Below are 24958 nucleotides of genomic sequence, written 5' to 3'. Positions count from 1 at the left end.
AGCCCAGCCCGGCCTCCAGCAGGCATGGGCAGCCCGTTTTCTGACTGAATCTCTCTAGAGTGAGCAGACCTTTAAAAGCACCTCAGGGAACTCCCTGGTGGTCCAGTGGTTAGGGTGTGGTTCTGTCCCCTGTCGTCCCCAAGCCTGGTACAGAGTGGATCCCAAAAAGGGGTGTCGAAGCCACATAGGGGTGCCCTCCCCCCCATCAGACTCAGCACCCCTGGCCACCCGGTCCTCCAGAGCCTCATCTCCCTCCCTGACAGCTGACAGGGGCCACCAACGGTGGGGCGACCATCAGAGCCCCCACCCGGAGGCCCTACGGGAAGGGGGTTTCCAGACGCTCAGCCCCCCTGGAGCCAGGGGCTGTCCACTCCCATGCCACCGACCTCAGAAACTCAGTCTGAGAGGAGGGCAGAGCAGCGGGTGACCCCCAAGGGGAGGGTTGTGGAAAGCCAGTGAGTCAGGCTACATAGGTCACCCTGGGGAGGCAGGCCTGGCCACCCCTCCCAGCTCTTGCCACCCCCGGATTCAGGCTGCCTCACCTCAGCCGGGCAGCCCCACCCTCCTCTGGGCGGCCCCAGGTGCCCTGACTCACGTCCTGTCGTCTTGTCACCCAGCCTAATTGCTCCCCTCCCTGGCGTCAGTCATCCGAGAGGCCCTGGTCAGAGACCCCCGGCATCCCTCCCAGCTCCACAATAGCGCCTCCCCCACCCCAGGCTGTAAACTCTCTGGGGAGGGGCTCAGCCCCAAAGGGGTGGAGATGAGAGGATGAGGAGGCAGGAAGCAGTAAAAGGAGAGAAGGGGGTGCAGGGACAGGGTCGGGGCGGGCCCTCTGGGTATTTCACTGCCCCCACTCAGGAGCCCAGGCCCAGACCCCCACCCACTGCTGGCCGCTCAGAGCCTCCCCGCCAGCCCAACCGGCCCCTCCCCTGAGGAAAGCCCTTTGCTGCCCCATGCAGGGCAAGGAAGCCAATAGCCACCAGGCCCCTGTCAGCAGAGAACTCCAGGCCCCGTGTCCCTGGCAGCGAGTGGCTCCTGGCTGTGGCCGGTAGACAGAGCAGAGTCAGTGGTTGCACCCCAGCTTTATTCTCCTGTGCCTCATATCTGAGCCAAGGTTCAGAAATGGACCCAGGTCACCGTCCCCAGGGAATGGTCCTTGGCTCCCCTCCTGGGCCGGGCTGGGGGCTCTCTTGCCCACTCCCGCCTGCCTCCCTCAGCTGGGAGTTTCCCCGGGGACCGCCTCCTCAGGGAGGGCTGCAGGGCCAAGCCCCAGCAGGGAGCTGTTTGTGGGGGCCAGCCGTCCCCCCTGTCCACAAACTCGTCCCAGCTCCAGCTCGGGCCCCCAGTGCAGACCGTGGAGGATCCGGGGGCCCAGGCCTCCTTGTCCAAGGACTCGCCATGAGTGCCCTGCCTCCCCACATTCTTGGGCTGCCTGGGGTCCCCACTGAGACTCCAGTGCTGAGAACACTCCGCTCCCAAGCTCTCCATCCACGCGGTGTCACTGGCTGAGAGAAGGGGCGAGAGTTCGCTTCTCCGGTTCCTGCACCTCGAGGCCTGGAGAGAAAAGCTCAGCTCAGGCTTACCCTCTCCAAGGGGTTCCCAGCCGCCTGGCCAGGCCTCGAACATACCAGGCCTTCGCTTCAGCTCTTTCCTCTGCCAGGAACACCATTCCCGATACATGGACAGGACACACCCTCACCTCCAAGCCTTTGCTTCAGCTTCACCTCCTCTCGGAGGCCTGCCCTGAGCACCGTACCTGACCTCGCCACCTGCCCACCCAGGGCTCCTGATCTCACCCACCCTGCTCTCTTTTTTTTTCCAAGGACACTGTCACCTTCTAATACTGTAGGGCTGAGCTCCCCAGGACAGGACTGGGCACCTGAGATATGGCCAGTCTGAACTGCAATGTGCTTGGGTGTAAACTACCACTGGATTTCAGACTTAGTGTGAAAAAAATGAAATATCTCATTAAGGATTTTTTACACTGACTACATGTCTAAAATGGTAATAGTTTAGGCATACTGAGTTAAAATATATTAATATTCTAATATTAATATATGTGGTGATATTGAAATATATTAATATATCGATATTAATATGTACTTATAGAGTATATTGGTGTATTGATGTATAATTTATTAAATGCATTAAATATATACAATATATAGTATATTAAATATATACCATATGTTTATATAATATATTAATATGCTAATATTAATTAATTTTACATGTCTCATTACTTCCTCTGATGGGGGTTTCCCTGGTGGCTCAGGTGGTAAAGAGTCTGCCTGCAATGCGGGAGACCCAGGGCCCTGGGCCCTGATCCTGGGCCAGGAAGATCCCCTGGAAAAGGAAATGGCAACCTACACCAGTATCCTTGCCTGGAAAATCCCATGGATGGAGGAGGCTGGCAGACTACAGTCCACGGGGGTCGCAAAGATCCTCTGATGAGGCTACCTAAACATTTTAAATTACACGTGGAGCTCACGTCATAGTTCTATTGGACAAGCTATTGTAGATAATTATTATTTTTATGCATATCATGAGCTGTCTCCCAGCTCCCCATACCAGAACGTTCTCTGTTATATTCCCAAGTATCACATCACCTGGCATTCCAGAAAGGCTCATGGTCAAATGAGCGAATGGGTGAACAAGGCCTGCCAGGGGCCCAGGAAGGGCAAATACCCACTTTCCTCCCAGGCCCCCACTCACTCTCTCTGTTGGCATCTGCTTCATGTTCCGCCAGGGTCTCGATGGAGCCGCCCCATCCCACACCAGGTCCTGAGGGCACAAGGTGGCCACTGGGCCATGAGGGCCAGAGCAGAGGCAGCAGGGCGGGTGGGCAGACATAGAAGCCAGGAGGGACGCCCCCTCCCCCAAGGAGCCAGTGGGCCCCCAGGGACCCTTCTCCCTCACCTTTGCCATGGGAGCTGGGTGCCCCCAGGGGCCCTGGGCGCCGCTGTCGGAACCGCTGCCGGGGGGTGTCCCCAGGACTGAATGACTCAGAGCTTCGCCCCACGGGGAATCTTGAGCTGAGTTTTCGCCGCTGCCCACCCGCCAGTGTCTCATCCCGCAGACACAGGGAGCTCTGTGCCCGGCGCATGGGTGCCGGTGAGGGGGACCCTGCAAGAGGCACAGGCGGGGGGAGGTGTCCGAGCAGTGCCGGGAGGGCTGGGGCGAGTGGGGCCGGGGGGCAGGACTGGCAGGAGGAAGCTGCATGGGCTGGGCGCCACAGGGGACAGGAGGCTGCAGAGATGGGGGCTGGGAGTGGGGGCGGGCAAGGTTGAATGAATGGAGGTGGCAACCGGAGGCAGGACCCTGTGCCGGCCCTGACACTAACTCAACACTCACTCACTGTGTGACCCTGGGCAAGGCGCTTCCCCTCCCTGGGCCTCGGCTTGCTCGTCTGCTGTCTGGGATAAGTGACCTCTGACTAAAGTCCCCGCTGCTCCGAGGTCCTAGGCACCTCTGGATGGGTAGGACCGAGTGGGTGGCAGTGCGGGCGGGAGGGAGGTGCCAGCAGAGAGGGACGCAGCAGGGACCCAGGGCAGAGAGTCACCGGAACCATCTGATGGGGCGGAGCGGGGGGGAGGGAAGCTGCAGCAGGAAAGGCCAGTGGGGGACACGTGCACAAGCCACACAGGAAGACCAGGGCACTGGCGAGCCCCTGGGGGCAGGGGGGGCCCCCAGACCCACCTGTCCCATCCGCCTCCCTGCCCTCAGGGAGCTCCGTCTCTGAGGGGCCCCCCAGGCTCTCCGTGCTGCCAGCCCCATCGGCCCCCAGGCGCGGCCCCCCGTGGGGGCCCCCCTCCCGCCGGGGCCGCATCAGCCTCTTCACCTTGTCTGCCAGCCAGCTGCCCTTCCTGGGGGCAAGAGGGCACAAGAGGCGGGGTCAGGCCAGGGAGGAAGGAGGACAAGAGGGCCATGTCGGGGGTTGCAGAGGCCAGGCCAACCCTCACTCAGGCCTGGACCCGGGCTAGGCCAGGGCTCAGAGGGCAGGGCAGGGGCAAGGTAGGGAAGACCTCCAGCCCGCCGGGGTGGAGGGGCCCGCTCACTTGGTCCGGGGCAGGGGCCCAGGCTCCAGCACGCGATACTGGTCCATGATTTTCTCCACCAGCTTCTGCTTCTCCCGGCGCAGAGCGTTGAGCTGGTCCCTGGGAGGATGGGGAAGGAGGAGGTGGACTTGAGGCCTGGGCATGAACGCAGGGTACACCCTGGTACACCCCTGCTGGTTAAACAGCAACATGCCCCAGGATAGGTTGATACACCGTGCTGCCCGAGCCCCCGGGAGGGTCAGCCTCCTCTTTTCCCCAGGCCTTCCCAGGGAATCTCCCCATAAAAGTCCCAAGGGGCAGCCACGCCAGCCCCAGCAGCCCCTCACAGGTACTCGCGCTGCTCGCGATGCAGGTGGTCCCGGCTCTCTAGGCTGCGCTCCAGCAGCTCCCGGTTCTCCCGGCTCAGCGCCTGCACCTCGGCCAGCAGCTGCCGGTTCTCCTCTTCCTGGGCGCTCCGGAGCTCTGTCAACAGCTGTCATAGGCAGATAGCAGGACAAACAAGCAGGGGCTGTGGGGGACGCTTAACCGGGCTCAGGGCAGCTGCCTTCCACCAGACCCTGACTCTTTCCAACCCCACCCTCCCCTCCAGCCGCCCTCCCTCCCCAGCCACCCACCCCTCACCGCACCTCACACTGCGTGGTCAGCCGGCAGGCACTCAAGTCCAGCTGCTGGTTGGACTCCCGTAGTCGCTGGCTCTGGGCCTCCAGCTGTGCCCGCTCCAGCTCCAGCCTCGCCAGCCTGCCCCGCAGCTCCCCGCGTTCCCCCTGTAACTCCCCGCGCTCCCGGGACACCTCCGCCAGCAGCATCTGAGCCCTGCAGAGGCAAGGAGACCTGCTCTCCAAGAGGAATGCCCCCACGCCCCACCCACCTCAACTGGGCCCTTCATGATGGCAGAAGAACCACAACGAGGAAAGGAGGCAAAGCAGAACCCCATGGGGAAAGGGACTAACTCACCATCAACCCACTTCGCAGATGGGAACACTGAGAACTGGCCCAGGAGGGGAGGGGCTGTGCCCGGGCTGGTACCTGTCATGCTCACTCTGCAGCCTCCGGAGCTCCTCCTCCAGGCCCCGCTGCCGATGCCCATCCTGCACCAGGCGTTCACGCTCTGCCAGCAGAGCCACCTCCTGCGCCTCCACGTTGGCCTTCTGGGCCTGTAGCTGTTCATGCCTGCGATGAACCAGGGTCTCAGGGGGCTGCAAGGACCGGGGGCCAGGGCAAGCAGGCAGCTGGACCATCTGGAAATCCTCCGTCTCCTAAGCATAGGCCCCGGGGGGCAAAGCCACAGGGCAGGATGCTGTGCTAGGTGCCCACCACTCTGGACCACCAATGAAGCCCCAGGGTGAGCCCACCCTGGAAGTGCAGAGAGCCCTGCCACACAGGAGGGCACAGCCAGGGAGAGGGGCCTGCTGGTGGTTCCCAGGGAACAGGGAGCCTGCTCTGGGCGGACAGGGGGCGCCCGGGAGAGGAGCTGTGAGCTTGGAGAGGGCTGCTCACCGGCCCTGCAGCTCCCGATGGGCCAGCTCCAGCGCCCGCATGTTGGCCTTGAGGTCGCGGTGCCGGGCCAGCAGCCCCTCCAGCTCAGCCTCCTGCCGCCGCTGCAGCTGCGCCAGGGCCTCGTGGTCCCGCAGCAGGGCCTGCTGCTGCCCGCGGGTCTCCTCCTGGGAGCGCCGCGCCGCCTGCACCTCCTCCTCCAGCAGCCCCAGCTTGCGGTGCAGCTCCTGGCCCTGGGTCTCCAGCACAGACTTCTCGGCCTAGGCCAGAAGGGAGAGAGGGTTGGGGGGCTGCTGCGGGGAGCATCCCAGGCAGGAAAGGGGGGTAAGGGACGGGGCAGAAGGCAGAGGGCGGAGGAAAGGAGAGAGAGCCGTCGGGGGGTGCCAAGGGCCAGTGGCACAAGGCCAGGATGGGACAGACGGGGCTGGGGTCGGGGCAGGGAAAGCCAGAGGGACGGATGGCCGGCCGTGGAGGGGAGGGCTGGAGGCGGGGTGAAAAGGGCACTGACGGGGGGCTGGAGGCGGGCAGGAGTGGGGGGCAGGGGGGAGGGCCGTGGGCAGGACAGGATGGGGAGCCGGGCCCACCTGCAGCCGGCTGCTGTTCTCCTGGGCCCGCTGACTCTGCAACAGCAGGTCCTGGGCGCGCCCCTGCAGGCTCCCCAGCTGCCCCTCCAGGTGCTGCAGCTGGCCCTGCAGAGCCGCCTTCTCGGCCGCCAGCGTGGCATTCTGTTGGGGGGTGGGGGGGGTGATTTGCAGGGGGCCGGATCTCCGGGGCACTGCTCCCTGCTCCCCCAGCCCCGCGCCCACCACAGCCCGACACTCACACTGCGCTCCACCTCGATGAGCCGCATGCTCTGGGCCTCTGTGCCCTTGAGCTCCATTTGCTCTTGGGGCCCCAGCCCCGCAGCACCCTGGTGCAGCTGCAAGGAGAGGCCCGGGGAGGTCACACAAGGGCATCGCAGGGGTCTGGGGGCAGCCCAACAAATCTCCCCTGGCAATCCCACAGGTGCCAGCCAGGTGGTCTGCTGGGGGCCCACAGGCTATGTTCTTGTCTCCGTCCCAGGTGGACAGCGAGCCCCCTGAGGGCAGTGGCAGCCTGGTATGGGGCCCACATCACACCTGCGCTGAGCCGGTGTGCAACAAGGGAGTCAGAAATGATTCCTAACTTATGACCATTGGTGCTAAGCTCAGGAAGTGGTGGGGCCCCCGCAGGAGAGACACAGCAGGTGCCTCAGAGTCAAGCCACCAGGCTCAGTCGGGTTGAAGAATGGAGGCAACAAGGCCCGGGCAGCCTGGCTCCCAGCACAGCGCTTCTTCCTACAGACCCTGAAAGGGCACGCAAGGCAAGCGACTGGCCAAGAACCGAGGGGAGAGATGAGGGGGGCCCTGAAGTACCTACCCAAGGATGGAGACAGGGGTGGGCTCAGGCCCCAGGAACCCGGGTGGTGGCCTCACCTTGAACAGCTCATCCTCCAACTGCAGGGCCCTCTTTCTGAGCTCCATCAGCGCCTCCTCCTTGCTGGTGGCCGCCGCCTGCAGCTCAGCTTCCAGCCGCTGCTCCAGGCCCTGGTACCTGCCAGGAGAAGTCTTAGCACCCAGCCCTCCCCAAGTCTTTACCTGCCCCTCTCTGCCCCTTGGGCAGTGCCCCACCTCTGGTGCTGGAACTCCTGTTCCCGCAGAAATTCCTGGCGTTCCAGGGCTGCCCGTTCCAGCTCATTCTGCAGACGCTCCAGCCGGGCCCCCAGCTCCCGGCCCCGCACCACGGCCTTCTCCAGCTCCTGAGGGCAGGCAGAGCAGGCTCAGGGCCAGAAGGGTAGACCACCACCCTCACCAGGCCTGAGCATCAGGAGACCTGGCCTTCTGTCCTTGATCTGTCACCCCGAGCAAATATCTTTAAATCTCTGGGCCTCTACCCCCCCATCTGTAAAATGGGAGCAAAGCCTGATGACCTTGCAGAGTGCGTATGAGAGAGCCAGGGATTATAAGCCTGCCAGGGAGTGAGGGAAGCCCCTGGGCCAGGGCTCAGAGACACTCGCTGGGCACATGTCTTCACCTCTTTGAATCCATGGTTCCTCATGTGCCCAATGACAGCTGGATGCTCCCTGCGTGCTGAGGCCACACGGGGCAGGTGAGGGGAAGAGGGGCTCAGAGGCGGCGGGTCTGGAGAGTACTCTCAGCCACGGGGGGATGGCCACAGAGGGCAGGAACCTGGTGAAGGCCAGGCCTAACCACAGTGGGAGCTGGGAAGGGGAGGGCCAGGATGCTTGCTGCTGGCCAGGCCTGTGGCGGTTGGGCCATACCATTGAGGAAGTGGGTAGGAGACCCGCTCTGGCCTGTGGCCCCCGCCCCCAGAGAGGTAGGTCAAACCATTCTGAGGTACAGGGTGGGGGTGGAGGGGCTCCGGCAGGATGAAACCATGGGGAAGGGCCAACCGTGACAACCGCCCACCAAGTCCTGCCCTTGGAAATGGAGCCTACCCATCTTTGCTCTGGTCTTCCTGGCTTAGCAACTCCACCCGGGCCAGCCCCCAGGGTCACTGCACTTCCAGACACCCTTGGCCACTGCCTCTCGCTGAAAAACTAAAAGTCCCACGAGGCTCTGATGCCCACAGAGCCCAGCCACAAGAGCCCCAGGACGGAGAGCAGGCAGAACAAGGGTGCCCACGAAGACCTGCGTCTCAGGCGGGACCCCTGCCCTGCCCCCTCCAGTCCCCGGCCACAGCCCCCAGGGCCCCACCCACTGTGCCTCTGCCCCCACCGACCCCTGCAGCGGGGAGGCCCACTTGGACAACCCCCTTGGCCCCTGGTTCCCTCACCTCCCTCCCCTGGCCAGCCACCTCCTCCTGCACCACGCCTAGTTATCACCAGGAACTGCTCCACCAGGAAATCTCACAAAATTCCCCTTTGTCCTTAAAGTCTTCCACCCTCTTGGTCCTCAGAGCCAGCTCTTTTGGCCGGCCAGCCCTACCGGCTCTTCCCTACCCACCGGCTGGCATTCCCTCTCCACTGATTAAGCCCATACTGAGTGCCAGGCACTGCCCCAAGCACTCTACGTTCATTATCTTACAGGATCTTGTGACATAGGTATCATTTTTATTCTGGTTTTACAGGTAAGGAAACGGAGACTCAGAGAGGAGTAACTGGCCCCAAGCCACACAGCTGAGTAGGGCAGCTGAGCTATAACCCAGATCTACCTGCCAGCATCTCTCAGCTCCTACAGAGTGGACCCAAGAGAGAAGCTCTTGGCCTTACCCTCTCACCCACACTCTCTATTCTCACACGCCCCAGACCAAGCCAACAGCAGGTTCCTGACTCCTCAACATCAGGAGGTGTCTCGGAGCAAATAACTTCTCCTCTCTGAACCTCAGTGTCCTGCTCTGTGTAACAAGGAAACTGCTCAGCTTCCAGAAGATTTGATACTTCCCAAGTGGTACCAATGGTAAAGAATCTGCCTGCCAATGGAGGAGATGCAAGAGATGCAGGTGTAATCCCTGAGTTGGGAAGATCCCCTGGAGTAGGAAATGGCAACCCACTCCAGGATTCTTGCCTGGAAGCTTCCATGGACAGAAGAGCCTGGCAAGCTACAGTCCATGGGGTTACAAAGAGTCAGACATGACTGAACACACATGCGTGCTGCAGCTTACCCTCGCCCCAGCCCTGGGCTGCACTGGCCCGAACGCCCATCCCCTTGCCTCATGGTCTCTTCTGCTTCCCCCGAGGGGCCTCCAGACCTGCAGATCTGACCACTCTGCTCACATTATACCCTCCACTGACTCCTTGTCACCCTCGTGAAAACAGCTGCAACTCCTTCCTTTGCTGGGAAGGAAGATGAAGCCTTGCCCAATAGGAAACCTGCTTAAGGAAGTCTTCATGTCACCTCGCTCCACTCCCTGCTTCACACTCCACCCCTGCAAACAGGCCTGCTCCTCCTCCTGGCTCATTGCCATTCTCTCTCCTCCTCCAGGAAGCCTTCCCTGATGAGCCCCAGCCTGAGTCCAGTGTGCTTCCTAGACCCCTATGGCTCCCCGCACAGTCCTGTCTCCACCCCAGACTGTGAGTGTCTCCCAGAGGCTGCAAGTGCTGGCTGCCTAGTACAGGGCCTGGTGCCAAGAAGATGCCCGCAAACATGCTCGAATGAATGAATACAGGGGTTTCCAGGTTTTCTCTCTTATCCAACCCCCATCCCAGCTCCGGCCAGCCTCACCTGCCACTTTTTTTTCTTTTTTCTTTGCCATGCCATGCAACTTGCAGAATCTTAGTTCCCTGACCAGGGATCGAACCTGTGCTTCCTGTACTGGATGCACAGAGTCCACTGGACCACCAGGGGATTCTCTCACCTGCCACCTTGACCACGGGCACTGCCTTCCTACGGCCCCAGGTCCCCTTGTACACCACGGTGACTCTCCCCAAACCCAGCATCACACTGGTTGGCCCACACCCTTGGGTGAATTTCCCTGCCTGGGGATGAAGTAACAATACCCACAAAGCTGGCCTGACACACCTCTCCACCTACCCCCATGTTGCCCGGGCTCCTGAGTATTTCTAATACCTTCAAGTCTTTGCACTTGTTGTTCCCCCTGGATGAAATATCCTTCCCCACCTAGTGAGATCTCGATTTTCCTTAGAACCCTCCCTGAAGCCTCCTTGCCCTGACCGTGGCATCAGTTCCCGTTCCCATGGATTGCAAAGCACTTTACCCATGACAACCAATGTATCTTGAGCCTTTGCCCACCATGATACTAGACTCTTCACACCATTATTTCCATCGGCCTTCCAAAGCCCCCGTAAGGCAACTATAAAGAGCACCCCCATTTTACAGAGGGAGGCACTGGGGTGCAACTGAGTAAACCACCACAGTCAAAGAGCCAGGATTTGCACCCAGGCCATCTAGTTCCACACCCACCACCTCCTACAGCCACCCATCCAAGGCAGGGGACATCTGCCCCCATCCCAGGCCAGGTGCGCATTTGGGAGGTGGGAGTGGACTTTGCCCTTCCCTCTCCAGCCCCAGCTCAGTGCTGGGTACTCGGTGGCTGCTGACGAAATTAATAACCCCCAAACCCCAGCAACTGGCCTGGAACCCTGTCTCCTGGCCATGACTCCCACCGTACCTCCTGGAGGGCCTGCCTTTCCCGGCGCTGCGTCTCAGCCTCCTCCAGGTGCCGGCGGCCCTCAGCCTCCAGCACGTGCAGCCGCTCCTCAGCCTCCTCGGCCCGGGCCCGCAGCCTGGGCGCCTCTCGCTCCCACTGCCTCCGCTCGCGACCGGCTGCTGCCAGCGCCTCCGCCAGCGCCTCCCGCTCCCGCGACGCAGCCTCCAGCTCCCGGGCAGAAGACTCCACTGCCTCCCGCAACCGGGCTAGCTCCCGGGCCTGGGCCTCCACCTCCCGGTGGGCCTCAGCCTCTGCCCTCCGGGCCTGAGCCAGCTCCTCCGAGAGGCGGGCAGCCTCCATGCCTCGGGCCTCCAGCCTCCTGGCCTGGGCATCCAGCTCTGCTCGAAGGGCCTCAGCCTCTCGCTTCAGCCGCGCTGCTTCCTCCTGGAGGGCCTCCCGCTCGGGGGCACCACTGACCAGGATCTCCTCGAGGGCCCGTGTCTCCCGGGTCCGGACTTCAGGAGCCCCTTCCAGTTTCTTCTGTGACTTTCGTTGGGTTGCATCCCCGACCAACCCCCCGCACCTCTGTTCATGCTCTCTGGCCTCTGTTTGCCCCTCGGGTAGGTCCGGCCTCTGGTCTAGGGTCCCCTGCTCCTCCAACCGCACACACAGGCTGGTCTCCGAGGGTCCCGGCTTGCTCTCAGGGTCCTCCTGTCTCACCCTCAGGGCCTCTGGCACCGACTCCCCAGTCTCTCCTCCCAGAGACAGCTGGGCCTGAATGTTAACCTCGGGACCCTGAGGAGGGATCACAGAGGCAGGGGTCCGGAGAGGGGCTCCCAGGCCAGCCTTCTTCGGGAACTCCTGTGCCTCTGCATCGGGGTCTGACTCCTGGGGCATGGAGTCTGCAGGGACCACGACATCCGTCTGGAGAGGGCTCTCCACCATCTGCGGGTCCAGATCAGATGCCGATGCCTCAAGGGCTGACTCAAACGGCAGGGGAGCGGGGTCCGAGGCCTGGGAGCCTTCGTCCGCTGCCTGAGCAGCCAAGGCCTGGGGGCCGGGGTCTGAGACCAGGCAAGTCTGGGGAGCTGAGTCAGGCTCTCGAATCACCGAGTCTTCATTCTGCTCCTCCAGTAGGGGGTGCTGAGGGCATATGAGTTTAATTCAGTCACTCAGTCGTGTCTGACTCTTCGCGACCCCATGGACTGCAGCACGCGGGGGGCTCCCTGTCCATCACCAACTCCCCGAGTTTACTCAAACTCACGTCCATTGAGTCGCTGATGCCTTCCAACCATCTCATCCTCTGTCATCCCCTTCTCCTCCTGCCCCCAATCCCTCCCAGCATCAGGGTCTTTTGAAATGAGGACACAGGGTCTTTTCATGAGGGCACATGAGAGGGATGGTCAAACCCAGAGGAGGTGGCCAGGAAGGGCCTGCTGATGGTTGGAGGGGACTCACCTGGCCACCTGGCTGCCTCTGCAGCACCTGAAGCAGGCCTCGAAGCTCCTGATTCTCCCGCTCCAGGGTCCGCAGCCGCCCAGCCTCTGCCTCCCTCACTTCATCATGTAGCGAGGGAGCCACTCCAGGCAGGGGTTCTAGGGTGTGGGAGATGAGGTCAGCAAAGTCCACTCTGCTCCCTTCTGACTCCTCACATACACCCCTAGCCCTGACACCAGACCTGGGGGAAGGGAATGAAACCAGAAGCCAACCCCACTATGAAAAAAAAAAGAGGGAAAGTGTTAGTTGCTCAGTTGTGTCTGACTCTGCGAACCCTTGGTCTGTCCCCCACCAGGCTCCTCTGTCCACGGGATGCTCCACGCAAGGATACTGGAGTGGGTAGCCATTTCCTTCTCCAGGGGATCTTCCCAACCTCGGGATTGAACCTGGGTTTCTTGCACTGCAGACATTTTTTACTGTCTGAGCCACCAGGGAAGCCCCAATAGCTACAGGGAAACAAGAGGCAGCTCCCACCCACAGACCTGCCACTGGGGCCCCGCTCACCCTCCCCAGGGGAGCCCGGGGGTGGCTCCAGGCTCCGCTGAAGCTCCAGTTCCAGCTCCACATTCTCTTCTGCAAGCTGGTCCACCTGATGCCGCAGGGAGTCCAGCTCCTGGAGGGGAGAGCAGGATCAGGCAAGCCCTCCCCTCTGTGGCCAGGCCCTGTGGGGGCTAGAGGGTCGCTGGAAGGAAATGGCAACCCACTGCAGTATTCTTGCCTGGAGAACCCCATGGACAGAGGAGCCTGGCAGGCTAGAGTCTGTGGGGTCCTAAAGAGTCGGACACGACTGAGTGCACACGCACGCATAAACAGAGGAAACAGGGAGTAGGAGTCAGTGATCACCAAAGAACCCTAGGGACCTCTGAGGTCACGGACCACTGAGTGGCCGGGGGGGTCTCACCGCGTGGGCCTCGCCCAGCCGGGTCCGCAGCAGCAGGTTCTCACGCTGGGTCTCGTGCAGCCGAGCACAGCGCTCCTGAGCGGCCTCCAGCTGCTCCTCCAGCAGCGCCTTGGAGGCCTCCAGAGCCCCCGAGAGCGCCCGCTCCTCCTGGTGGGGAGCAGAGAGCCGGTGGCGGGATGCCCCCCTCGCCCCGCACTCCAGGCTCCCCTCCCCATCTGACCCTGCACCCCAGTGGCTCTCCAGGCCCCGCCTCTCCCCTCCATCTGCCCCTCCCCTCCAAGTTCTCTCCAGGGACCACCTCCCCAGCACCGGGCCCCGCCCTTCTCCTGTGTAGGCCCTGCCCCTTCTCAAAAATGGCCTTCCAAGATGGCATCCTTCTAGGCCCCCACTTAGCCCCATTGCTGGTGCTTTAGACGCTGCTTCCCCTACCGCTCCCACCCTCCTCTCCAGGACCTAGCCTTGCTTAACACTTCCACCTTGCCTACCGCTCCCCTCCACCTGCCCCATCCTCCAAAGGGCCTATTCGCAGACACCCCCTCACCCCGTTCTGCTAGCAATACCTGGGGCCTCCACCAAGGTCTGACTCCGCCAAACTCTCCTCTCTTGGCCCACCCTGTCCCTCAGAGGCCACGCCCACCCTATGCCCAGCCCCGCAGCCCCGCCTCCCGCTTCACCTCTAGCCGGCCCTTGCAGGCCTCGGCCGCCTGGAGGCGCTCTCGGCAGCGTCGTAGTTCCTCCTGCAGGCGGGGCAGGCGGCCCGCCCGTTCCCGCAGCGCCTCTGCCTCCTCGCGGTACAGCTCCGCCCGCTTGGCCTGTCCCGTCAGCGCCTGGGCCTGAGCCAGACGGGTGCGGAGCTAGGACCGGCCACCCGCCAGCCAGAGGGATTGGGACAGGAAGGAACCGGGTTGGAGGAGGCAGGAGGACGGGGAAGGTGCGGGGAAAGGGTTAAGGAATGCCCCGACCATGCCTGGGGACATCTGAGCGCACCTCCTGGCGGAGCCTTCGGATTTCGGCCTCCAAACCCTGCACCTCCGCTTGGGAATCCAGCAGCAGCTCGGCTTTCTCCTCGCTGGAGGGAAGGCACGCAGAAGGGGTCTGGGGACCTGCCCCTTCCAGCCCTTTTCCTCCAGCCCTGATCCCAACCGGGACCCCATCCTGCAGCCTGCCCCCCAGGTCCCTCCCAGCACTCACAGCTCCTGCCGGAGGCGCCGCAGCTGGGCCTTGGCATTGGCCAACTGCAGGGCCAAGTGGTGCGAGGCCCCCTCCGAGGGAATCTTGGCAGGAGCCTCAGGCAACAAGGGGGCAGGCTCCCGGTCCAGCAGCAGTTCGGCCAGCCGCTGTGGGAGGTCAAGGGTCAGGAGCAGCCCCTCCCAGGACCCCCACATCTGCCCCCAATTACCCAAGCTGAATCTGGCTGTTGCAGCCCTGCGGACCCAAGACCCACAGCCCCAGCCCCACACCTGGACCCCAGTGCTCCCTTCCCCACATGTCTGGATCCTATGGTCCTCCTGTTCCTTAGCCTGCCGCCCCCTACCTGGGCCCCCAGGTCGCGCTCCCGTGCCAGCTTCAGCAGGGTCCCCATCAGGCTTCGGGACAGCATCTCCAGCTCCGGAGGCGCCAGCTCCCCAGGCTCTGGCCCTGTCAGCGCCAGCACCAAGCCTGCCCCAGGCTGGGTCACCTGGAGTCCAGGGAGAGCAGTTCAGCCAAAGAAGAAGAAGGGGGCAGGTGTCCCGGAGGGCAGCCCAAGTCATGGTACCTCCTGGATGGCAGCAGCCAGCTCGCTCTGGACCTCCAGGCTGAGGCCCTGGATGTGGCGGATGAACAGTTCCCGGTGCTCGCACTGCAGGGGGGCGAGGAGGGGGGCGGTGAGACTGGTGCCAGAGTCATCCCACCACCTCTGCAGCCAGAGCTGGACCCTGCCCTGCCCTGCCCCGCTCACCTGCACTGACGCCCCCAGCAGTAGCCTAAGGATGCCTTCCAGCTCCTCCACCGCCTCCTCTGCAGGGCACAAGCCACAAGGGGTTAACGGGGAGGGACAGCGGGTAGAAGCAGGAAGGGGTGGAGGGGAGGTGGGAGAGAGCACCTGAGAAGGGGTCAAAGCCCAGCATCTGGAGGTCTGGGGGCGGCGACAGGATCAGCAGCTGCAGCTCCTCCTGGGGTGGAGGGGGCTGGTGATAAGAAATGGGCCTCCCCCCGGGGGGTCTCCCGGGCTCAGCCTCCCCCTGCCGACCCCTCACCTGGTAGAAGTCCCTCAGTCGGCCCCACAGGTGGTTGAGGTTCCACAGCCTCCAGGCCGCGGGGCCGTCACGGCCCCTGATCATTCTAGGGGCCCCTCGGGAACTGGGAGCACTGTGGGCACAGGGGCAATTGTGGAAGCGAAGATTGAGGACCCGCCTCCTCTGAAGCAGGCTCTGCCAGGCACCCCTCAGGCTCCTCCCCCCAGGCCGCCTGGCCCCCTCCCCTCACGCCCCACCCACCCCAGGTCATCCTCTGATGCCCCTTACATGATGCCCAGCACCCGAAGGAGCAGGGCCCCATCGCTGAGACGCAAGAACCTCTTCTCCGGACACAGAGGCCCCTCTCTTTCCTCCTCCTCCTCCTCGGCCTCCGGCTCCTCCGCCTCCCCCACCAGCCCGGCTAGTCCCAGTGCCTGTGGGAACACAAAGGAGTCATCTGGCCTGCCCGGGTGCAGGGGGTGGAGACCCCCACCATCAGAGTGAATCCTGAGCCCCTCTGACCTGCCGCCCTGCGCCCACATAGTCCCCTCCTCACCAGTTCTCTGAATGCCAGTGGCCCTGGGTCCGAACTCCTTTTTCTGCCCACAGCTGCCTGAACTTCTCTGTCCCCACTTGAGCCCACCCCTCCCCTCAGTCCCTTCCCCCGCCACGCCCCACTCTGCCCTCTCTCCCCCCACCCCCACACCAGCCCCTCCCTGCTGCTCGTTTCCTCTCCCCAGACCCCCCTCCCACTGCCCCCTCACCCAGGTGGCCAGGCTGCCACTCAGGAAGTCTCTGATCCTGGGCCCCTTGCCCCCATCCATGACGGGGTCAGGGTGTTGGTCCCACTGCGGCAGCTACACCTGCCCTGAGAGGAAGAGGAAGTCCCCGAGTGGGGGATCCCAGGCCCAGCCACAGACACCCTGTGCCGCTTCCTCCTTCCGGGTGCTGGCGGGCCTATGCACCCCCGGAGTCCTGCCTCAGCCCCGCTTTCACCACTCCACATCCTCCCAGCATCTCGGGCAGGGCCGGCCCAGAGGTCAGCTGGGGAAGGTGGAGTCAGGGCCACCCAGGAGCAAGGCCCACCACTCTCCTGGCTCCATGGACAATGGCGGGTGAGTCCTCCCCTTATGTGGGCCTTGGTTGCCCAACTTGAAACCGAAGAGAGTGACCTCAGCCCTGCATCTTCCAGGGCCCCATAAAGGGTTCCAGGCCTTATATGGTGACTCTAGGCACCCACAGTGCATCTTCCAACTTGCCTGGCTTTCCTTTCTCAAACTTACCCAAACCACCCTCCCAACCTGTGACTCTTGGGAGGGGCTGCCTCCCACATCAAGCCTCCTCTGAATCCCCACCAGAAGTGAGTACCTCTCCTCAGACCCCACCCTCCCCCAGCCTCTTTATATACTGGACTGAGATAGGACGTCTACTCTATGTGCTAGTGACCTCACAAGCCTTGATTTCCCATCTGTAAAAGAAGTGGGTTAGAATCCAGCCTCTGAGGGACGCAGTTCAATGCAGAGACCAGCGGCATGTCTTGGGGATAAACCAGGAGGATACCCCAGTTCCCCCACTGCTCACTAGGGAGCACCGCGTGGGACACTGCTGGGTACCAAGATGTAGTAAAAAGTCACTTTGTCCCCGCCCCCGGGGGATGCACAGCATGCTGGGGAGACAGCTATGCAGAAAGTTGCACACACACCCAAAAGGTAACGTTGCAGCTGTGCTACATACACTGACAGGTAAGGGATTTGACTTCAGTGGGATGATCAGGAGACGCATGGTGGGGGAGGAGGGCAGTGACAGGGCAGCTGAGATCAGGGATGACTGGGTTAAGCAGGTAACGTGGGGATGAAGGAAGGGCATTCCCAGAGGCCCAAGCAGAATGTGCAAGGGTTCTGTGGCAGCTGGAAGTGTGAAGTCCAGAAATTATTCATGTTTCATTGATTTCCAGACACTTTATTTCTCACATTTCGATCTCTAAAGTCGGGTTACATGGTAGAGTCGCTGGCTAGCTGGCGGCAGTCCTGACATTGTTGTCATTGCCTGCACATGCCTACACTCCGAAAGCATCCAACCCTGCAGAAAGGGCGTCAGCAGCCTGGAAGAAAACCCTGGAGACAAGAGCGGAGCACTCTTAACCCCAGGCTCCAAATGGTGCGGGCTCCCAGTGGAGGGGAACCAGACTTGTCAGCAACACTCCCAAAGCAGGAATCCAGAGTCAGCTTGCTCTGCTGTCCTGCATGGCTGGCTTAGGACTCCAATGGCTACTTGTGAGTTTCTGCCTGCGATGCAGAAGACGGGGGTTCAGTCCCTGGGTCAGGAAGATCCCCTGGGGAAGGGAATGGCAACCCACTCAAGTATTCTTGCCTGGAGAATCCTGTGGACAGAGGAGCCTGGTGGGCTACAGTCCATGGGGTCTCAGAGAGTCAGACAGGACTGAGACTAACACTTTCACACTTTCTCTTATGAATTGGGAGGGGGGGATGGTGGGGGACAGTGCTCTCTCGATTCTGGATACTTCACAGGAGGGGGTGACAGGGAAACACCAGACATCCCGCCTCAGATTCCAAATGTGAAGGAGTTTCCTGAACACCATAAACTACTTTGCTTCTATTTTCCTTTTTATGTGTGCATTCAAATTATGTATGATGAGAATCTATGTCTAAGGCAAAAAGAGCTCCTTCGGGAGGTATAAAATAAAGAGTCTAATGATAAAAGAGCCTTGGGACACAGTTAACTGGCAGCATTCCTCTGTTCTTTAGCTTTTACAATTGTTGACATTCTGGATTTGCGGGGTCATAGTGAAAACACGGGCTTATCACGAGCCAGTCCTGATTACAAGTATTTTACAATTACTGACTTATTTGCGTAGGACTAGGCTATGAAACAAGGATTGTGGATTATCTCCAATTCACAGAGGAGGAAAGCGAAACTCAGAGAGGTTAATAACATGCCCAAAGTCACACAGCTCTCAGGCTGTAGCCTGACTGGGCAATGGGAAACTTAAGAGAACATCTAGTTGTTTAAGCCTCCCTAGAGGCATCTGGAAATGCAGATAATCCTCTCAGAGGGCTGTTAACGAGGATTCCATGAGCTGGTGCCCGGCCTAAGTGTTCATTAAACGGTCCCTGGTGTGATTATTATCTTTAGTGTTAATAATATCAAGTATCCGTCCAGATTTGACCCTTTTGTGAATCTTACACCTATATGCATCCCTCAGGGATTCCAGCCCAGGAATCTCTCCGAGGCACCTGCTCTGGGTTAGCCAAGCGTGGTACCGTAGTAACGGGGCGCCCGCAGCCAAGGGCCCCTGCCTTGCTCAACACTCTGAGTCACACCCTTCTTCCAGCCTCCTTGGAGGCCTGGGCCGTGTCACCCCATTGCTCTCGCTGATTGCTCTCACATTCATCACCCCGGACATGCCCGGCTGCACGTCAGTCTCTCAGTCTGGCTCTATGACTTGGTTCAGCTGAGTCAGCCAGAGGGAGGTTCACAGGGGAGGAAGAAAGTTCATCAGCAGACAACAAGATTCTGGGATTTCAAGGCTTAATTAACCACTGAGGGATGCTCATCAGAAGCTGGCTATCCTCATCCTTAGGCTAGATTCTTACTTTAAAAAATTGTTCAGGGACTTCCCTGGTGGTCCAGTGGTTAAGGATCAGCCTTGCAATGCAGGGGACATGGGTTCAATCCTTTTTTGGAGAACTAGGATCCCACATGCCCTGGAGCAACTAAGCCCATGCGCCACAACTAAGAATTGATGCAGGCAAATAATATTTTTTTTAATGTTTTTTAAAACAGTGTTCAGGTGCATGATCAAAATGTAAAGAAGGATTTCCCTGGTGGCCCAGTGGCTAAGACTCCATGCTCCCAATGCAGGGGACCTGGCATTCAATCCCTGGTCAGGGAACTAGAATCCCACATGTCACAACTAACAGTTCACATGCAGCAAATAAAGATCCTTCATGCGGCAATGAAGACTGAAGATCCTTGCATGTGCAACTAAGGCCTGGTGCAGCCATGTATATATATATACGATATTGCAGGAGGATTCTTTACCATCTGAGCCACCAGGGAAACCCCCACTATATAGATATAGATGTGTATATGTATATATGTGTGTATATATATGCATGTGTGTATATATGGGGTATATATGAGTTTATATGTATGTATGTGTGTATATGTGAATGTGTTATATACATGTATATGTATATATTCTGTATACGTGTCTGTGAGTATATGTGTGGTATATATGCGTATATGTCTATATGTATATGTGTGTATACATGTATATGTATATATGTGTGTATATGTGTGTAATGCATGTGTGTGTATTTGTGTGTATATCTATATATGTGTGTACATATATATCTCTCAAGAATACATTAGTATATGGAGAAAAAAAATTAAGTCATTCTCCCCCTCATCACGCCTAACCCCAGTCCCCAAGGCTCCATTAGCATTTTCTGTGCTCTTTCGGAGAGGCAGCTGCCCAAGTCTATCAGCTGTGGTTGCGACCACACGTGAGTGAGCACCTCCATGCTTTGAAATGTATTTCCTAATCTGCTTCTCTTCTGTTCAGAACTGTTGGCCTCGGTCTTTTGAATGGCTACATAGTATTCCATGATGTTATCCCGTCATCATTTCAACTCTCTCTTTTTAAACTAATTTTCACTGGAGCATAGTAGCTTCACAGTGTTGTTAGTTTCTGCTGTACAGCGAAGTGAGCCAACCATACGCATACGTAGATCCCCTCTTTTCGGATTTCCTTCCCGTTTCGGTCACCACAGAGCGTTGAGTCGAGTTCCCTGAGCTGTACAGTAGATTCTCATTAGTTATCTGTTTTATACATAGTAGTGCATATATGTCAATCCAATCTCCCAATTCCTCCCATCCCCTACTTTCCCCCTTGGTCTCTATTTCTGCTTTGCAAATAAGTTCATCTGTATCATTTTTCTAGTCAACTGTCTCTTATTGACAAAGATTTTAAACATTTGCATCTTTGGGGCCATAATGACTGCTCTTCTCAAATATCTTTTTCTGGAGGTTTTTAAGGGGGTTGGTGCTCACTGCTGCCAACATGTGGACCCAAGAGACAGGCAAGAAGCAGAGACAGACAGATGCACAAATGGACAACATCATCTACTGCCTGCAACCTCCTCCCTCGGGACTCAGCTTCCCCAGCTGCACAGGGGAGGACCCCCCACTCCCCTCTGGCTTTGAATTCTCTGGGTATCCCTGGTCCGACCCCAAAGGCCAGAGGCAGGAGCGTTCTGGAGCTCTGGGAAGTAGAGGCCAGCGAGGCCAGGGCAGCTGGCAACCAGGTTCAGCCAGAGCCCAGGACCGACCAGGGCTGAGTCAGAGAGCAGCTTTTTCTCCCTGCCTGTGGCAGGCCCAATGCCCTGCCTGGCACCCCAGCGGCTTGGCTGGGGCCCAGCTCCCTAGCCAGATGGTAAGGGCCCCAGGCTCAAGAACTAAAATCCTAAAACAGCCTCCAGGAACTTCTGGGCACCTAGCCCTCTGGTGTGGGGTCTGAGGGATGCCCTCCTTCCCACCCAAGTATCTGGGAAGGGGTGGTTTTCCCACTCCCCATTTAGGGGTAGAAATAGCCAGAGCTGGACAAGAGCAGAAATGCTCAGGGCTGTGGCCCAAACGAGCTGCCCAGGTGGGAGGAGGCAGTGGGAAGCCAGAGCCAGGGAGGTGAGGTCCAGGGCCACCTGCCAAGCATGGACCAGGTGCCCAGGGACTCGGAGTGTGGCCCCAGCACTGAAGAGGGCCTGATGCAGCCCAGCCCCCACTACCTGACCCTCAGACAGCTTTCCCTGCTCTCCCCAGGGTACCCCCCAACTCCTGGGAGCCCTGCCTTGCCCCAAGCCTCTCACCACGCCTGGCTCCCACACCAAACCCCCTGGTAGATGCCACCCGTGCCCAAGGAGCTGCTGGGAAACACCGACCGGCTCATGACCCTTCCACTGGACTTTGAGTCCATTTCCAGAGTTTCACCATGACCTCTGAGGCCCTGCAGAACAGCCCCAGCTCGACACCCGCTCCCCCACCCACCTCCTTAGCCACCCACCTCCTTAGCCGCACACCTGCTCCAGCTTCCTCAGTCTCTCTCTCACCCTCAGCACCTTTGAGTTTGCTGTTCCCCTAAAGAATCTGCCTGCCATGCAGGAGACACTGGTTCGATTCCTGGGTTGGGAAGATCCGCTGGAGAAGGGATAGGCTACCCACTCCAGTATCCTTGGGCTTCCCTTATGACTCAGCTGGTTCCCAACCCAGATTGATCCCTGAGTTGGGAAGATCCCCCGGAGAAGGGAAAGGCTACCCACTCCAGTATTCTGGCCTGGAGAATTCCATGGACTGTATAGTCCCTGGGGTCGCAAAGAGTTGGACGTGACTGAGCGACTTTCACTCTCACTTTTCAGCCTGGAACAACCCTGTCCGCCCAACACATGTGCACACCCTCTGCCTCCCCTGTCCAGCTCCTTCTCACCCTACTGACGTCCCTAATGACCTCTTTCTCAGAAAAGATCTTCCCTTTCTAAAGGAGACTCCAGTCTTTCTGCGAGCCTTCTCTTTGCAGTGGCGTCTCTCATCGCAGAGCACAGGCTCTAGACACACAGGCTTCAGTATTTGTGATGCACGGGCTTAGTTGCCCCATAGCCTGTGGAATCTTCCCAGACCAAGGACTGAACCCGTGTCCCCTGCATTAGCAGGTGGAGTCTTAACCACTGGACCGCCAGGAAGTCCTCCCCTCGTAGTCTTCCTGCACTGCATCTGTCCTTGTTTGCTCCATCTGCTCCCCACTAGAACAGAAGTTCCCAAGGCCAGGGACGCCGTGGGGTTGTCCAGGGCAGTGATAGCGTATGCTGACAACTTGCCCACGCCAGCTCTGTCCTTCATATGTGTTCATCAGTGTGAACACATATGATGTGTTCAAGCCCCTCTACAGCCATAAAATATGATCCTATTATTACCATCCCCTTTTTATGAAGAAACCGAACACCGAGAAGCTAAGTCACTTGCTTCAGGCCACGCAGCCAGGAAGTGGTTTTGAACAAATGAACTCCTGTTTCAGAGACGTGGAAAGTGAGGCTCAGAGGGGTGTGAGCGTCGGCAGGGTGACTGAGGGTAAACACAAGGCCTCCCTCTGGGAGCCGCTGCTTCTCCCCCACCACCACCACCACACTGCCATCCCCATTGCCTTGTTGCTGCCTGGTGGGAAGGCAAGGCTGGAGCCCAGAGCCCGGTTAGTGAGCGCAGAGAGGCCCAGCACCAAGCCCCGAGGTTGCCTCATAATTAAAGACACACGCATCAAAGACAGCACCAAGGTACCATTAAATATTCATTAAGCAAGGAAAAAATAAATCCAGAAGGTAAAACGGGTTGGTGCACTGTGGGGAGAGGAACACAAGAACACGTCCCCACAAGACAAGTAACTGGCTCTTAAAACGGCCTCAGGGTTTCCAGACACCAGTAAAACTCTCAGCGCCCTTTGACCCAAGCACTCTCGGCATCTGGGAACATGCCCCCAGGAAGGAGCCCAGGAGGAAACAAAATCAGGAACGTGTCTGACGTTGCTCCTAACCAAATCCCAGAGACGCGCAGATGTCCACCAAGAGAACCCAGCCGTGCTTGTGGACAGAATCCCCTCGCCTGGGCTGCTCAGTCCGGGACTCTCTCACCTGCCTCACCTTTAACCTTTACACAGGCTGTTCCCGCCACCTGGAAAGCCCGTTCCACCTCTGCTCACCTGGCTATCGCCTAACCATTTCTTTAAAAGAAAAATTCCATTTTTTATTTTATTTTGGGTTGCGCTGGGTCTTCTATGCAGCACTCTGGCTTTTTTTAGTTGCGATGAGCAGGGTCTAGTCTTCGTTATGGTGCACAGGCTTCTCACTGCGGTGGCTTCTCTTGTGGTGGAATACGGGCTCTAGGCAGGTGGGCTTCTTGGGCAGCTCTTGGGCCCTAGAGCTTCGGCTCAGTAGTTGTGGTACATGTGCTTTAGCTGGTTTGTGGCACGTGGGATATTTCACACCGGGGATTGAACCCATGTCTCCTGCATTAGCAGGTGGATTCTTATCCACAGTACCACCAAGGAAGTCCGCCTAATCATTTCTTGGCTGCAGCTAGAAGTCCTTCTCTCCCTTCCTCTCCCCCATGGGAAGGACAGGTAATGGGCAGGGTCCTTCTGTGACACCCCAAACGACCCGACTGGTGCTGCTCCCTAGAAGCTTCACCACACTGATAGTAAGCACTCACCTGGAGTGCTTACTGGTGCCCTCTCCAAGACTGTAAGCGCACGGAGGTGGGAACCAGAGCTGCCCTGGTGCTGCCCAGACCAAGAGACCTGTGCTGGGAGTCATGTCTGGTAGTGGTGCTCGCAGGGCTCATGCCCAGCATATTCACACGATGCCCGGTGCGGAGATGACTCTCAACTAACAGTGGCTGGATGCACGGTACTGGGGTGATGCTGAGGGTTCACCGGGGCAAGTGGAACCCCTGAAAGTCCAGACCTGCTTTCATAAGTACACAGAGACACACATGCACTGTGATGCTCAGCGAGATAAGCATCAGCTTCATCTTGGGTGAAGTCACTGAGATTAAAAACCCCTCTCAGTAGCAGTGATGGCTGAACAACTTGGTGAACAGATTGAAAACCACTGACTTGTTCATTTTTAAAGGGTGAATTTTATGATGTGTGAATTATATGTCAAAAAAAGCTTCATCTGTCGACTTCTCTGCTGGTCCAATGGTTAAGATTCCAAGCTTCTACTGCAGAGGGGCTTGAGTTCAGTCCCTAGGACAGCTTAGTACGTGCCCTTGCCAAGGTGATGGAAGCAGCCAGAAAGTGACTCTGTCCGTTGGGAGGCCATGAAGCCCCTAAAGTCTCTGCTCAGAGGCAATCCCCCCATGTGGCCCACACTATTTGTTGTCCACTCCAAATCCTTTCTCTCTTAATAATAGAATCATGGCCTTTTTAGTTAGACACAAGACAGTGTGGAATGAAATCAATGTTTCCCATGTGACTAAGCTCTGGCCAATGAGATTTCAGCATAAATAATACATGGCAGCTTCCAGAAAAACTTTTCTTTTTTAAATTTATTTACTTTTGGCCATGCAGGGTCTTCATCGCTGTACGGGCCCTCCTCTAGCTGCGGGGCATGGTGCATGGGCTTCTCTTACTTCAGAGCACAGACTTTACACACGTGGGCTTCAGTAGTTGTAGCACATGGGCTCAACCGTCGTGGCTTAGTTGCTCCATGGCATGTGGGCTCTTCCTGGATCGGGGATCGAACCCACGTCTCCTGCACTGGCAGGCAGATTCTTTACCAGTGAGCCACCAGAGGAGCCCCAGAAGAATTTCTTAAAAGGCAGCTGCGGCAGCTACACATTGGCACTTGACGTGGGTGCCTGCCACCTACCTCTTCAAGGATTCGATCCTCTGCTGCTGCAGCTGCTGGCCTTTAACATCCCCTGAAAGGAGCTTAGGGTGGAGAGCAGAAATGAGACACTCTGTGTTTGGGGGGAAATACTGGCAGGACAGGTCTCCAGAGGGTTAAGATATTTTCAGGAGCTGATTTTATGAGCCCAATTCTCCTATCTCCTCATATCTAGAAAAGCACTAAAATCCTTCATGATGATGACTGTTTATCGTGACTAGTGGGAAAGCTTCATCAGACTAACGGAAACCT

At 58.7% G+C, this 24958-nt stretch overlaps 1 protein-coding gene across 4 annotated transcripts; it reads right to left on the bottom strand.

Annotated features, from left to right (window-relative positions):
• Window positions 1-1063: 1063 nt before the first annotated feature.
• On the bottom strand, window positions 1064-16480 carry CCDC88B (coiled-coil domain containing 88B). 4 transcript variants are annotated; one of them, XM_006050892.4, is made up of 27 exons: window positions 16019-16460; window positions 15543-15688; window positions 15276-15387; window positions 15122-15191; window positions 14978-15036; window positions 14795-14878; window positions 14573-14716; window positions 14230-14375; window positions 14026-14107; window positions 13713-13871; window positions 13039-13185; window positions 12642-12750; window positions 12099-12235; window positions 10662-11783; window positions 7202-7329; window positions 7007-7124; window positions 6376-6471; window positions 6137-6277; window positions 5556-5812; window positions 5085-5228; window positions 4685-4871; window positions 4385-4530; window positions 4059-4157; window positions 3700-3866; window positions 2920-3126; window positions 2716-2784; window positions 1064-1554 (listed from the first exon to the last, which is right to left on the bottom strand). In XM_006050892.4, the coding sequence occupies exons 1-27, from the start codon at window positions 16076-16078 to the stop codon at window positions 1499-1501; spliced, it is 4392 nt and encodes a 1463-aa protein (XP_006050954.4). In that variant the 5' UTR covers window positions 16079-16460; the 3' UTR covers window positions 1064-1498. The 4 variants fall into 4 exon arrangements, with proteins under 4 accessions (XP_006050954.4, XP_044799594.2, XP_025142391.3 ...); XM_044943659.2 differs by lacking the exon at window positions 2716-2784 and having other exon boundaries at window positions 16019-16464; XM_025286606.3 differs by lacking the exons at window positions 1064-1554; window positions 2716-2784; window positions 3700-3866 and having other exon boundaries at window positions 2927-3126; window positions 16019-16467.
• Window positions 16481-24958: the final 8478 nt, after the last annotated feature.

Source organism: Bubalus bubalis, chromosome 5 (assembly GCF_019923935.1).
Source record: "Bubalus bubalis isolate 160015118507 breed Murrah chromosome 5, NDDB_SH_1, whole genome shotgun sequence".
Taxonomy (NCBI): domain Eukaryota; kingdom Metazoa; phylum Chordata; class Mammalia; order Artiodactyla; family Bovidae; genus Bubalus; species Bubalus bubalis.
Note: the sequence above shows the minus strand (reverse complement) of the source record. Positions and strands in the feature narration are given on the sequence as shown.

What these genes read in the sequence shown, in the direction of transcription:
- CCDC88B (XM_006050892.4), bottom strand. Translation starts at nt 16,078, where the DNA reads ATGGATGGGGGCAAGGGGCCCAGGATCAGAGACTTCCTGAGTGGCAGC. An exon ending in AAAGGCAGGCCCTCCAGGAG is followed by an intron (nt 7,330 to 10,661) that starts GTACGGTGGGAG and finishes GCCTGCCCTCAG; the next exon opens with GAGCTGGAGAAGGCCGTGGT. An exon ending in AGAACAGCAGCCGGCTGCAG is followed by an intron (nt 5,813 to 6,136) that starts GTGGGCCCGGCT and finishes CTTCTGGCCTAG; the next exon opens with GCCGAGAAGTCTGTGCTGGA.